This window comes from Elephas maximus, chromosome 24, assembly GCF_024166365.1.
Source record: "Elephas maximus indicus isolate mEleMax1 chromosome 24, mEleMax1 primary haplotype, whole genome shotgun sequence".
Classification (NCBI taxonomy): domain Eukaryota; kingdom Metazoa; phylum Chordata; class Mammalia; order Proboscidea; family Elephantidae; genus Elephas; species Elephas maximus.
The window spans coordinates 36,783,962-36,798,954 of NC_064842.1; the positions used below are offsets into that span (position 1 = coordinate 36,783,962).

Genomic DNA, 14,993 nt, shown 5'->3' on the forward strand with positions numbered 1-14,993 from the left:
CAGACTCAAAAGAAGCAAAGTGACTTTTTGTCTTATGCTTAATTAGGAATAATATTTAATGTCATCTAAACCTTGAATTTCTTTCGTTTTTGTTTTATATATATATATATTTATTGTGCTTTAAGTGAAAATTTACAAATAAGGTCAGTCTCACATAAAAACTTATGTATACCTTGCTATATACTCCTAGCTGCTCTCCCCCTAATGAGACAGCACACTCCTCTCCACCCTGTATTCCCCGTGTCCATTCAACCAGCTCCTGTCCCCCTCTACCTTCTCATCTCACTTCCAGACAGGAGCTGCCCACATAGTGTCATATGTCTACTTGAGCCAAGAAGCTCGCTCCTCACCAGTATCATTTTCTGTCTTATAGTCCAATCCAATCCCCGTCTGAAGAGTTGGCTTCAGGAATGGTTCCAGTTTTGGGCTGACAGAGGGTCCGGGGACTATGACCTCCAGGGTCCCCCTGGTCTCAGTCAGACCATTAAGCTGGTCTTTTTACAAGAATTTGAGATCTGCATCCCACTGGTCTCCTGCTCCATCAGGGAATCTCTGTTGTGTTCCGTCAGGGCAGTCATCGGTTGTAGCTGGGCACCATCTAGTTCTTCTGATCACAGGCTGATGGAGTCTCTGGTTTATGTGGCCCTTTCTGTCTCTTGGGCTCATCTTTACCTTATGTCTTTGGTGTTCTTCATTGTCCTTTGCTCCAGGTGGGTTGAGACCAGTTGATACATCTTCGATGGCTGCTTGCTAGTATTGAAGACCCCAAACGCCACTCACCAAAGTGGGATGCAGAATGTTTCCTTAATACATTTTGTTATGCCAGTTGGCCTAGATGTCCCCTGAAACCATTAAACCTTGAATTTCTTTAAATGTAAATCAGATAATATTATTCCCCTGTGCTCAGCCTCTAATCGCACTTGGCGATATTAAAATCCTTACCATGGTTTATAAAATCCTACTAGATCTGGCCATTGTTGACCTACTGCCCTGATTTGATCTCCTATCCCTCTCCTTCTCCCTGTCCCCCCTCCCACCATGCTCTCTTTTTCTAGTAGAATATAAGCTCCATAGAAGAGGGTTCTTTGTGTTTTCACTTCTGTAGCACCAGTGGGTAGAGCAGTATGTGGCCCCTTGTAGAATTTCAGTAAATGATGAGCAAATAAATGGACCAGGTCTAGGAAATTAGATTGAATGTGTTCTAATCCTAGATTATTCCCTGAAAGTTGATTTAATTAAAAAAAAAAAACCTTTCTGATTTTACCTCATTCTCTAAAGTTTAGAATGTGGGAAAATTCTAGAACTTTATTTTGGTATCAATTTATAAAATTTTGGTAAAAATTTTGTTTTTTCAGGAAAGAGTTTGGTAAATACATTGTTACTTGGTATCTCCTGAAAATGTAAAATGCCATTTAATGTTGTCTATTTATTTTTTTTATTTATTTGGTTTGAAAGTGCTGGAAACACTTAGACAAAGACTTAGTGTGTTTAGTTGCCTCTTTATTTCTGGTGGCTGAAATTTCTGCACCCAGACCCCCATTTCTCTGTCTACCTAGTTTCTCAGTTTTAAATCCTGAATGTGTCTTGAGTCTTTTAGGTCAATGTAGGGCTTAGGATTTGTGTACGAGAAATCAGAGAAGTATTCAGTCTCATATCTCACAAATTCCTTTCAGCTCCTAAATTCTGTTGATTCCATCTTTGGAACCACTCTGACCTTTTTTGGGGGGCAAAGAGGTCCCAGTTGAACAATGACTTGGAGAACTTGGATAAACTTATAGGTGCTGCTCTGAATAGAAATGGATTCTTCAGGGATGGTCTGTGCCCTCTAGTCTGCATTCATTTTGTCATACCAGAACAACACTAGCCTTCAAGGATGGACGACGTAGATTTTAACAGGCAGTGTATACTTGGCTTTGAGAATAAGTGAGTTGGATTATAGGAAACTTGAAAATGAAGAAATTATCAAAGGAAGATGAAAAATGCTTGTGCGCATTTATTTATTTGCAAGAATATGAAGATAATTTGTTTTCCTGCATGTTTAGTACCGCTTTATTTTTGTGACTTGAAGATAGTTATGTTTACATGGCATATACTGGCATAGTAAAACTGTTTGCCTTTGTTCTTTGATGGCTAATGTTTTATCTCACTTTTCATCTCTGTTCTGTAGAATTATAGACCAGTCCAGCAATATGGAGATAGCATCTTTTCCAATCTATAAAGTGTTATTCTGTGCACGTGGACATGATGGGACAACAGAGAGTGATTGCTTTGCATTTACGGAGAGCTCCCATGGTTCAGAAGAATTTCAGATACATGTCTTCTCCTGTGAAATTAAAGAGGCAGTAAGTATAATATATTGTACTTAGAGTACATTGAGATGAGTTACGGTAATACTTCGGACCCTAATCTCACTGTCTTATAAATTAGTATGTGTGACCATATGGCACATTGCCTACATTTGGAGTATATTTCGAAAGAGAAAGTTATTTGTAATGGCATAGAATGGAATATGGAAAACTGAGTCTAATATGTTTGAGCATTAAAGTGATATTATAGGTGGGGCACTCTCATATTTTAGCAGGTGTAATAGAAAGATACTGCTTGCTGTGCTGTCTTCCCATACCACCATGATAGTAATTGCTAAGGCTCAGAAAGGAAGAATTTTTTTGCACCTCTTTTATCATTTTGCCCAAGTAGATTGGTCCATGTGATTTAAAAAAGAGCCTATAACAGTACCTATTTCTCTGCTTGGCCTGGTAGTTGCATATTGCCATCACTAAAATTGTTTCACAGATCTCTGTGGTTTTAACCAGTGATTATTTATTTTATGTGCGTTCATTCAGAGGCTAGCTTTTGCTTGGAGAATTGGCCTAATTAAAAACATAAGTATTGTATATAGCAGGAGTATCAGATGTAGTCTTTTGAAGAAACTAGCAAGTTCTTAGCAATTATTAACTGTTGGTTTATTTTTAGACTGGAGAGGTAGATCAGATTCAAATGGCTGTTAAACACGTGGGGGCATCACTTTTTTCCCCCTATTATCTATTGAATTCTCCCCAAACGGAAAGTAAGTTACACTACTGGAACTTTAGTGCTTGCACTCGTTTCAAAGGGACTAATAACTGAGTTTGAATGGATAAGCTCTTAGGTGTGTTTGATTTTGGAAATATAGTCAGTAGAAAATTCTAGAAGCAGTAGCTATTCTGTTCTTTTACCATGACACATGAGTAAACCATTGTATTAACAGGAGTTCTGGGAGTTTATTTCTGGCCACAAAATTGAAAGTCATTGGATCGTAGATTTCAGTGTTTGATACTAAGTGTAAGGGGTACGTCAGTGCTTATGCCCTAGTGATCTGTTTGGTTTACACTAAAATTAATATGCACACACACAACATATTTTAGATTGTAACCATAGAAGTTCTTTGCCGAAACTCATGCTTAGTGTAAGAAGTTCAAGTTTGGTTTTTTGTTTGTTTAAACAGGTCTTAATCTGTTTCATCCTCACATTAAAAAATACATATGTTAACTGACTTCTTGATCAAAAAGTATGATAGATAGAGCAAATGAGTACAAGTATGCTAGCATGCATGGCACATAGTAGACGGTGAATATAAATATGTTGAAAGAATGTGTGTGTGTCTGTATGAATGAGGGGGAGCTATTTATGATCCTTACAAACTCCACTGCAGAGGTGGGGAAGCAGATGGTAGAGTCCTGGCATTTCATGTTGGCAGCCATCATTTAACACACCTGTGGTTTCTGGATCGCTGGAGCTCAACAGCAAGGAAATGACTTTGAAGAACTGGAGAACCTGCTGCTTGGAGAGGTAGAAATACCGCTGCAGAAAGAAACTGAAAGGGACCTGGCTGCAAGCATTTTCCATAACTGATGGTATGAAACCTTCCCTTTTTGGGTTACAGCATTCACTTGTTTATGGGTAGGGTTAATGTTTGTCATTTTTTAGAGGTTTAACAGTGAGTAAGCAATGGGCAAGACTATGGGAAATTCTTGGTCTGATCATTTTGGATTTAGTATTAAACAGTATTAATTGCATTTCTGGAGAGCATATTTGGTACATTGCAGGTTGTGAGAAAGCAGTGTCCGTGTATTAATTTTTTTAGAGTGCATTTTTTGAAGTGTTATATTGTGGGAAATTGGTGGTAAAATTTGTTGTTTAAAGAAGAAGTACATGACAGTTGGTCATTAAACATTATAATGAGTGATTGTTTCTAAACAAAGAATAACCAAAAAACCAAACCAAGCCAGTTGCCACTGAGGTGATTCTGACCCATGGCAACCCTATGTTGCAGAGTAGAACTGCACTGCATGGGGTTTTTAAGGTTGTGACCTTTTAGAAGCAGATTGCCAGGCTTTTCTGCCTCTTGGTGGGTTCAAACTGTCAACCTTTTGGTTAATAGACAAGTGCTTAAACGTTTGTGCCACCCAGGGAACCAAATGAAGGATTAAATTCATTGCTTTTGAGTCAATTTCGACTCAAGACAACTGCATGTGTTATAGAGTAGAATTGTCCCATAAGGTTTTCTAGGTTGTAGTCTTTATGCAAGCAGATTACCAGGCCTTTTGTAGTGCCTCTGGGTGAGTTTGAACTGCCAGCCTTTAGGTTAGTAGTTGAGTGCAAATTGTATCACCCAACAAACTAAACCCATTCCTGTCCAGTCAATGATAGGTGAGAGTAGAACCACCTCATAGGGTTTCCAAGTCTGTAATCTTTACTGAAGCAGGCTGCCACATCTTTCTCCCCCAGAGCAGCTGGTGGGTTTGAGTTGCTGACCTTTCAGTTGGCAGCTGAGCACTTAACCGCTGTGCCACCAGGGTTTCTTGAATTGCCCAAGGACTTCCTTAAATGAAGAATACCAAAAAAAAAACCAAAAAACAAAAAACCATTGCCATTGAGTTGATTCTGACTTGCAGTGACCTTATACGGCAGAGTAGAACTGCCCCATAGAGTTTCCAAAGAGTGCCTGGTGGATTCGAACTGCTGACCTTTTGGTTAGCAGCCGAGCTCTTAACCACTCTGCTCAGTGTAAACAGCTTATGACAGATACCGTGCTAAGCACCTACTGGATGCTCATAGCATCTCCATGACATAGATAGTATTTATTTAGACTAGTAACTTTACATTTCTATTTGTTTGGAGGAGGCTTAGTTTATGCCTGTAGTCCAGGCATGTTATTAATAGCAATCCCATTTAGTCTGGTAAGTGTTCTGGCTTGGATGGTAAACTGTATGGACACCTTTGTTTATCCTAAAGATAAGGGAATAGATGATAGAGCTGGGTTTCAAATTGAAGTGTTGGCCTCTGAAGACCCATGTAATTTTCAGTAACTACTTTTCTGTTGCTTAAATATGATAAAAATGAAATGTGAGTTTTTATGTTTTGTTTTCAATTACGTTTTATAAAGGGGTTTGTCAGCTACATGTCTTGCATTCCAGCTGCCTTTTGTGTTTTACCCATGCTTTTTACAGCATCTGCCCAACATCTGTTTTCCTCTCTCTTCTCAAAAAATAATTGCCCTATAAGTGTTTTAGTTACATTTACTGGTCATATTGTTGTATGGTTCCCGGGCGTTTTCTGTTCTGTGGTCAGGGAACAAGTTTCATCCTTAGTATTTGAGTCCTCCTTGATGGGCACCAGGAAACTGCACATATGGCCCAGGCACAGATGATAGACATTGTGGCTTAAGCATGACTGTGTATTTTGGCACTAATTTGTTTTCCATTTTTTGCAGAGTTCCTGGATGAAACCTGAAGAAATTTGGCAGTCAAAGGCAGAAGCTGTCTTCTCAAGAAAGGGCAGCAGCATGGCTATCACTTCCAGCTGCTGCGGCAATGCTCTTATTTCACCATAAACCCTACAAGCAGCAGGCGCAAACAGTCATAGAAGAGAAGCCCAACAAGGGTGATGGCTGTGTTGAACACATGTGAAACAAGCATTGGCTGTTCCCATGGAAGGGTTAGGACACATTTGACTTGTTACCCTGGACTTTATACGGGAGAATAAAGTCCCCAGAGGAGTTGGGAGAAACGAGCCAGCAGTGTCTTGATGCTAGTGATCTTCATACTGGAGAATGACGTGCTAGGCTTCCAATGAAGAATGTTTTACCAAAGCCAAATACCAGGAAGTATAGTGGAAATAGTCAAGGAGGCACCTGTTCTTTGTTGCATCTTTATGGATATATTATGCGGAACTATTTTTAATGATATTTTAAAAGGCTTAGTTGACTCTAAGATTTTTATTGTTTGAAATTTTTTTCTCTTTTAAGATTTTACTTCTACTAGCCATTTTCTTCAAAATAGATTTTAATGCTTGTTTTGATATACTTGTCATTATTATTAGCAAATTCTCAGTGTTATATTTTAGAAGCGTGGTTTTAATCATCTGGTAGAGGCGTTCAGAGGTATGTAATAAGCAATTATGAAGGGTATCATTGGGAAGATCCTTAGTTTTAGTGCACTGGTTTCCCTTTAGCTTGCTGATACGCCACTATATAAAAGAAAATCTTATTCCTTGCATTAAAAAAAAAAAAAAAACTTAGGAAAATATTATTTCTCAACAGATACTTATTGAGATGATATTTTAGCAGGGTGCCTTATTTTAGAAGCCAATTTAGAAGTTATTTTGTTAGTGTTTCTCTTAAATAGATTTTTATAGTATAAAAAAAATCTTAGATAATGTACTTTTTATTTTGCCTCCTTTCAAGGAGTAATATGTTTGAGCAAGTTTTTTTTTTTTTTTTTAATTTTTGCAAATATCTTTCAGGATGCCTTTCAGGAATGATTTTTCTACATATATTTCCTGGGCGAGTTTTTTTTCGACACACGATGTTTCTAAAAGGTTGGATTCTCTTTCATCAGCATTAGTGAAAAGCTTTATATTTGAAAAACTAGCCATGAAATTTAATTTAATAAACACCTTTGTTATTTAATAACATTTTGGGACTGTTAACATGTAATGCGTATTTGACAATTTGGAAAATACTGAAATAAAGAAGAAAATAAAAGTTACTTAAAATTCCACTAGAGTTAAGATTTTGGTGTCTCTCCTAGATATCTGCATGTGCCCTTTTCCTCACCTCTTTTAAAAAAACAAGAAGAAGAAAAAAGAAAGCAAAAACCAAACCAATTATGTTTAATCTAGTGCTTTCTGTGTCAGTACTGCTTTCTGGGGGGAAAATTGTACTGTATTATTTGTCAATAAACCCTTGCCTTCTACAAAGAAAGGCCCATTCTAGATTGTTTTGTTTTATTTTTAATAGTTTGACATGTATAAAAAGTTTGCCATGGTGTATGTTTTAATATTCTTTGCATAATGTAATTGGTTGCCTGATGTATTTCAAAAATTATAGATATTGATAAGCATTGTTTCTAAAGCAACTTATCTTAAAAATCCTTGGATCACCATTTTAGCTTATTCACAGACTCTAGAATTCACAAATGATTTTAAGCTTTTTGGTGGAAATAGCAGCTTGAAAGACATTGTCAGTGTTAAATGGGTTTGAGTGTTGCCTATGAAGTCAATGTACTGTTGCGTTTTTCCTTCAAAAAGAGGGAAAGATGGAGTCTGATTTTTTTTTCCCGTACTTCTACCACTTTGGCTCAGCTCCGTTTACTTAACGCTTTTCTTAAGAAATTGCGGAGCCTTTCCATCTACTGTAGAGTATGCCAAGTTCTTTGACTTTTTTGGTGTGGTCTTCTGATGTGGCAGGCTTGCTGATTAGTTCCAACACAAAGACACATGAAAATCAAAGAATTAGAAGGAGAAATGGGAAGGGGGAAAAAAGAATAAATGTGGTTGAGATTAACTCTAATAATGCATCAAAAGTTATGTACAGGCATTCCTTTATTTTCACACATATTGTATTGTTGAAAATATACTAATGCTGAATGTGCAAAAAGTAAACAGTAGACTTCATATTTGGGGGCAAGGAGTGGGAAATAACCCAAAGAACTAAAAGTAGTTTAAAGTTCCTGTGAACACTTTGCTTTGTAGACATAATCATCAATGGCATATTTCTAACATGTTCTTTGATTTTCTTTTCCTCCACACTTAAATTGTTGGGCTAGATCTAATAACTATCCAGTTGAGGCAAAACATTTCTGCTTTTCATTTAGCTAATGATTCCCTGTCATCTACCTCAAGCACTTTCAACTTACATATACTAGAATACAAGCTCTGCGTTTACTGCTGTACCCCCAGCATCTAGAATAATACTTTATACACAGAAGGTGCTCAAAAATATTTGTTAAATGAATGAGTGAAATTGTCATTGTTTTAATTGTATAACATTTGAGGCCTACGGTTCTGGTTTATATCAACCCTTTGCTGTTTTAATTGTTTTCACTCGTCTGTATAAGGTAATATAATAATGCTGTAAAATATTTTTGACATTTTATGAACTTTGTGAAACAAATATGCTACTGCTGAAGTTTAACTTTAGGCTAACAGGCAGCATTCTTAGTTGTTAAAAATGTTAATCACTTAATTTAAGATACTATTAATTTGTGTAGGAAAGACAGTTTAGGACAGTCACTGATTAATGAATGTTAAGTGTGGCTATGAGAAGTTTGAAGACCACTTTTTTTCTAATGTATGTGTGTATACGGGATAAGTTTTATGGCAGAATATATGACTGTAACCCAGTTAAAACTAAAAAAAAAAAAATTTATAAGTTGCTTGGAACAAGAGCGTTCTCATCAACAGTAGAATCTGTTAAAGTGTGGGGTCTTTTTCTTTTTCCTATAGTCATATATGTATGATGATATATATATGATGATATGACTATAGGAAAAAGAAAAGAAAAAGACCCCATACTTTAACAGATTCTACTGTTGATGAGAGCGCTCTTGTTCAAGCAACTTATAAAATGTTATAGTCATACTAGTGTAGTTCTATGAATAGGAGGTTTTCATTTATCAAAAGTGAAGATTTGTAAATATTCAGAACAATCTCCTTACTTGTGGAACTTAGAGTACTTCTCTAGGCAATGAGTATGAGCCATTTATATGTATTTTTAAAGTATTATCACCAGCGTGGCCTGTACTAATAGAGTAGATAAAACCATCCTAGCATTCATTCTGGAAATCCTGCAACATATGTGTACCACAGCAACACTGAGTAACAGCACTGCAAGCCCTTTAAATCATTTTACTGGGTTCACTTATTGCTAAAACCAGTATTTGATTTGTTCTATGACTTAGTATCTAGCCCTTTGAAGCTGCTGGAAGTTAAAAGAGAAATTGCAGACTTAAGCTAAAACTTGTTGGCATGTTTACTAGCATCATTTTGTTAATTATCTTAGGATTCATTCATTGCAGATATTCCATAGTATATTTTGAAGCCCAGAAACATCTATAAATGTTTATAGCTTTTTTTGGGACTGTAATTTAGTTCAGCATCTTCATTACTGTGCTTAAATGCTAGAGATGAAAGAAGCAAAAGGCAAGGATATTGAAAAGATGACTTTTTTTAAGTAAAAGAATTCTCAGTGAATATGAATACATTTGGGTATACTTACATAAACCAGTCAGGCATATACACATACATTTCATTGAGCTTGATTCTCTTTTATTTTTTACTACTCTGTAACAATAAATCATTGATAGTAGGAAACTAGTCAAAATAATGTTAGAAAGCAGTCTCCTGAAAAAGGCCTTAATTGAGAATTCTAGTCCTAGCCCGGTCACTTAATTCCTGTGTGATGTTTGGAAAATTTTTGAGCCCCACTTTACCCATCTGTAAAGTATTGTAACTGCTTTAAAAGACTATTGGAAAATCAAATAAGATAATGTGTATAAGTGGAATTTGTAAACTAAAAAGCTATGTAGATGTAAAGAATCATTACTGAGTGATGACAGTAAATAACATCCAAGTTCTCTAAGAAGAGGATAACTCATGCTTTGTATCTGGCATAGAAGAGGCTCTCGCTCTCTGTGTTCAGTGGGAAATTACCATAACAACAAACATTTTGTTTTATCTATAGGATAAATTTTTCCTGACAAATTATGTACATGCTATCTGCGTTTTTTGTACCTAAATAAGGAAACCCTGGTGGTATAGTGGTTAAGTGCTACGGCTGGTAACCAAAGAGTTGGCAGTTTGAATCTGCCAGGGGCTCCTTGGAAACTATGGGGGCAGTTCTACTCTGTCCTATAGGATCGCTATGAGTCAGAATCGACTCAACGGTACTGGGTTGGGTTTTATACCTAAACAAATCCAAGCATAACTAGGTAGAAAGGCAGTTTCTTTTAAAGGAATCCTGTTTTTTTTTTGTTAAATATCATCTGAGAAATGTTTTCAAAGAAAAATTTTGACAATAATGAAGTGAGCCCTTCTGATACTGGCAGTGTTCACTTCTGATCAGGTCTCTGGTGTGTTTTTGTAATGGGAGACGTTCTGAATCACAGCTAGACATGCCAACTCACTGACTCATCTGGGTGGTTCTCATCTAACCCCCCTTCCTTTAGTGTGAGGATACGTAGATCCTCAGTCATGGCTCTTAAATCTTAGTTCTCTTCTGGTCAGTGGTATTTATATACATTATAGTATAGACTTGGTGGTGCTTACTGTTGGAATTTATCTGTTTAAGTTTGAAAACAGACTTCACATTTGAACTTCAAGTTTCTGTAAAATAGAGTGATGTCTTACTCTTAATTTCATAAAAAAATTGTGAAATCAATTTACCTTTTTGTTTTCCCTCTTGGGCTTCACGCTGATGATAGTTTTTAGGCTGAAATAATTTAGTTAGGATGATCTGTATTTATCATACACATATGCTTGTCCACCCATCTATAATGCATAAGTGATGAAAATTATGTCATGCAATAGCTAAGCAACTGATAGATGCTTAGACTATATCTGCTTTATCCGCTGAAGAAAATTACGGCCATGGAAAGCTGTGGATTCAAGAATTAGGAGGAAGAGGTATCAGAATGCAGCTAAAATCTTTACCTAATGGTGGTTCCATTTTTATTCTTTTAGGTAAGCAGAATTTTATATAGTTTCTGTACAGCCTTCAAACGTTCTTCCAGACAAGTGTCTGATGTTAAAGACTTGATTATTCCTACCCCCGACAGTGATGTGTTTACCTTCAGCGTCTCTTTGGAGGTAAAAGAAGATGACGGAAAAGGAAACTTTAGGTGAGGATCTTTTGGAATTAATAAAAATTTGACGTTATGCCTGAAATAATAATATTGCCTAATATAAAGGTTCTAGAACCTACATAATATTGGCATAAAGATTTAAATTGATAAATATTTGGTTGGTGAATGAATATGTTTCAGTCTTTCTCATGCCTTTCAGATATTTTAGTTAAATGGTTTTCTTAATGAGTATAAAAATACTGAAGTTTATTGTAGAAAATTTAGCAAAACAATAAAAGTAAAATAAAAAGACAATCACTTTTAACATTTTGGTTTATTTTTTATTTCTAGGGATATTTTTGTACAATTGTATATATACAGTTTTTTTCCCTTAACATTATAAGAGTTTTTCCATTAAAATGTTTTTAATCAGAATCATTTTTAATGGTTGCTTTACCTTTACCCATTGCTGTCGAGTTGATTCTGACTCATAGCAACCCTGTAGGACAGAATAGAACCGCCTCATAGGGTATCTAAGGAGTGGCTGCGGATTTGAACTGCCAGTCATTTGGTAGCAGCCAAGCTCTTAACCATTGCATCCCCAGGGCTCCAGCAGTAGTATATTAGGCGTCTGGGTGGTACATATCGTTTGTGCTCAACTACTAACCTTAAGGGTTGACAACATGGATACACCTAGCGATGCCGCAGAGACAGGCTTGGAGATGTGCTTCTATAAAGTTTACCGCCTGTGGAGCTCAGTTCTACTCTGTAATACGTGGGGTCGCCATGAGTCAAAATCAACTTGACAGCAGTGGGTTTGGTGTTTTTTTTTGGTAGTGTATCCTGTGGTTTTACCATAGTTTCATTCACCATTTCCTTGTTTTGTACTTTAGAATATTTTTCTCCAATTCAGAAAAAGGTAGTTAGCAGGAAATAGTAATACCATTTAATGACCTATGTGCCTGAACTGTGCCTTTAATTTTAACAGTAATTATTAGGTAGGTATTTTATCTGTATTTTACCGATGTAGAAATTGAGTCTCAGGTCAAATAACTTGGTCAATGTATTTTTCCTTTTCAGATAAGGCAACTCATATTTTAGACATTTATTGTTTGAATGAATTCATAATAATAGTCAGTCTGGCCTGTGCTAAAATTTTATTAGCTTGCCCCTGATCTGCCCATCTTTGTCGTCCTTCTATTTGTATTACTTGGATATGCCATAGTCATCTCCAGTACTAGGTGTCTAAAAAGTAAGCTCTTCTTCTTCTTGCTTTTGCACAGGGTTTTACTGTGTAGAAGGCACTCATGGCCACTCAGCCAGCTGAGCCAGAAATGTGGCAGTCTTAAAAAAAAATTAATTAAATACACTGTATTCCCAAATTTCTTAAAAACTAAAATCTGAAATTATATCATGCTGTCATTTTTTAACGCCTGGTTTTAATCTTCGTTACAGATAAAATATAAGGTGCTTGAAAATCCAGTTTAAAAACTAACAGCAAATTCTGTTTTGCTGACTATAAAATTTATAGCTGGTTACTTTGTGGCAAGATAAGAGTTCAGTATATCTTAAGAATAAGGGCGTTGCTACTTAAATTGTTCGTTGTCTAGTTCTAACCTTGGAATAGGTTAACTTGAATGCTTTATTGTGTGAATTATTGGTAACTCCTGTTCTTTTTGCATATTTCAGTCCTGTGCCAAAGGATAGAGATAAATTTTATTTCAAATTAAAACAAGGAATAGAGAAGAAGGTTGTGATTACAGTGCAGCAACTTTCTAACAAAGAATTAGCTATTGAAAGGTAAGCAGCCTGCTCCTAGACGCTACCAAAAACTTGTGTTGGCATTGTGATTGTGTTTCAAGAAATGTATTATTGAATCTCAGCTGTATTACTCACCTTGAGTTTTCACCATACTTCAGTTTCTCCATTTAAAAACGAGAATGGTAATAATAATGCTTTCTCTACTTAAATAAGTTAGATGCAGCTAGTTCGTTGAGAATCTCAATTGGTGAGGGAAATAAACATGAAATGGCTTTCTTTTTTTTTGGTATTAACTACTTCAACCTTGTTGGATCACATTCCTTTTTCCTGCTGTTCCTTATTGACATATAGGGCAATACCTTAACTTCTTTTAATTATTAAAAAGCCCATCTAGTAACTGGAATCTCACAAGCATTAAAAGATATATATTTGACCATATAAAATAAAAAAACCTATTGTAGGACAAAAGATACTATTAATAAAGTCAATACAGATATTTGTAATATAGATAACAGGTGAAAGGCTAATATCTACAATTTACGTAGAATTCTTAACAATTGACAGTAGAAAACAAAATACAAAAATGGGTAAGAGAATGAATAGGCAAATCACAGGAAAGCTATTTAGATGGCTGAGAAACACATTTAAAGATGACCCAATCCATGAATAGATGAGGAAATGCAAATTAAGGTAACAATAAGATATCAGGTTGGCAAAAATAATGTATTGCTGGTGGGGATGTAAGAAAAGAGTATTATATTGCTTATGGAAATGTGAAAAGCAATTTTTGAAAAGCATTCGGGCAACATCTATAAAATAACTATAATTGGACACATCAGTCCCATTCTAAAGAATCTGTCCAATTGAAAATAAAAGTACCACTGTCTAAGAGTATTGATCACAGCATTGTTTTTAGTGGCAAAAAAACTGAAAATGAAATGATGCCTATCCGTAGGGAAGTGTTTAAATAATTCATAGAATATAATACAGACATTAAAAATAATGTATTAGAAATCTACCAGATGAAGAGATTTCCATGAGTTATTGAGTGGAAAAAAATCAAGATATAGAAAAGTGTATATGATATGTTTCTGTGCCAAAGAGGTACATGAAAACAAAACAAAAAAACTGTGTGTGTACAGGATTATATAAGGACAGAGAAAATATGAATGATTACACTCTGAAGTTTTCACATGTATTATTACATGGCAGAGGAGAGGAGAGAACATGTATATGATGGCATTTATATACATAAAACTACATGTTTGTGTGGATATATTTTGAATATTTAATTTAAAAGATTAACAAAATATCTGCCAAGTTTAAATTCCAGTCTTATTTTCTTTCTCCCCACAACACCAGTAAAGCTTGGGCTCAAGGGACTTTGAGTGGGGTGTGGTATGGTCTGATCTTTCATTCCCCCTCCTACACCAACTTTGTGTAGAGTGTCCTCTGATATACCTTCTTACTCTTAACTCTTCAGGCTGAGAGGTGGAATAGAAAAGCTAGCTGGGGTGGTCTTACGTAAATGGCTGCCTGTTGGTAGTCTCATTCTGGCTTGATCTGGTTTGGCCGGCTGCTCCTGGCTCCTCCTCTGACCTCAGTGTTCCTTTGTATATGCTTAGGTCCTCTTCTGTGCTTTCCAAGTGCTATGGGAATCTGTGGCTAGGGGGCACCTCCCCTGTTCTTCCCAGGCATGTTGCTTGCTCCTGCTTACCATTTCGGTATAGGTTGCTCCTGCAAGTCTCCAAAGTTCATGTGCTTACATGTTCACACATACCCCCAAACTCAAGGGGTCATGTTCCAGTCCTCTACCATGGCCATTTCCTTGAGGATAAACATTATACTAGGGAGTGAAAATGCTGGTCTCCCCTCTTTTTCAAGGACCCTGAATCCTTAGGTGTTACTGTCTCAGAGCCCTTTTTCACTTGACTTAGAAAACTGGGAGAAATTGGTGACGATCAAGAGAAAGAAAAGCCCCTTCACTAAGACTACTGTATGCTGTGACCACTCCCGCTATTTCTCTTCCTCATTCTCTAGACTGGGGTGAGGGTGGGTGACAGTTGAGGTGTTGGCTGATGGTACCTTGGCCACCTCTGCCCCTCTTACATCTGAGAGGAGATATCTGGC

The 14,993-nt window shown here is 36.3% G+C and overlaps 1 protein-coding gene across 5 annotated transcripts in view; it reads left to right on the plus strand.

The window, feature by feature from the left end:
- Nucleotides 1–14,993, plus strand: part of RABGAP1L (RAB GTPase activating protein 1 like) — a 739,959-nt gene that overhangs the window by 82,374 nt on the left and 642,592 nt on the right. For 4 of the 5 annotated variants that reach the window (XM_049868622.1, XM_049868624.1, XM_049868625.1 and 1 more), the window contains exons 5-7: nt 2,168–2,342; nt 11,002–11,159; nt 12,792–12,902. In XM_049868622.1, the coding sequence (XP_049724579.1) occupies nt 2,168–2,342; nt 11,002–11,159; nt 12,792–12,902 (444 nt within the window). Of the gene's footprint in view, nt 1–2,167; nt 2,343–11,001; nt 11,160–12,791; nt 12,903–14,993 lie in introns of those variants that run through there. The other variant, XM_049868626.1, reaches the window with a different exon arrangement.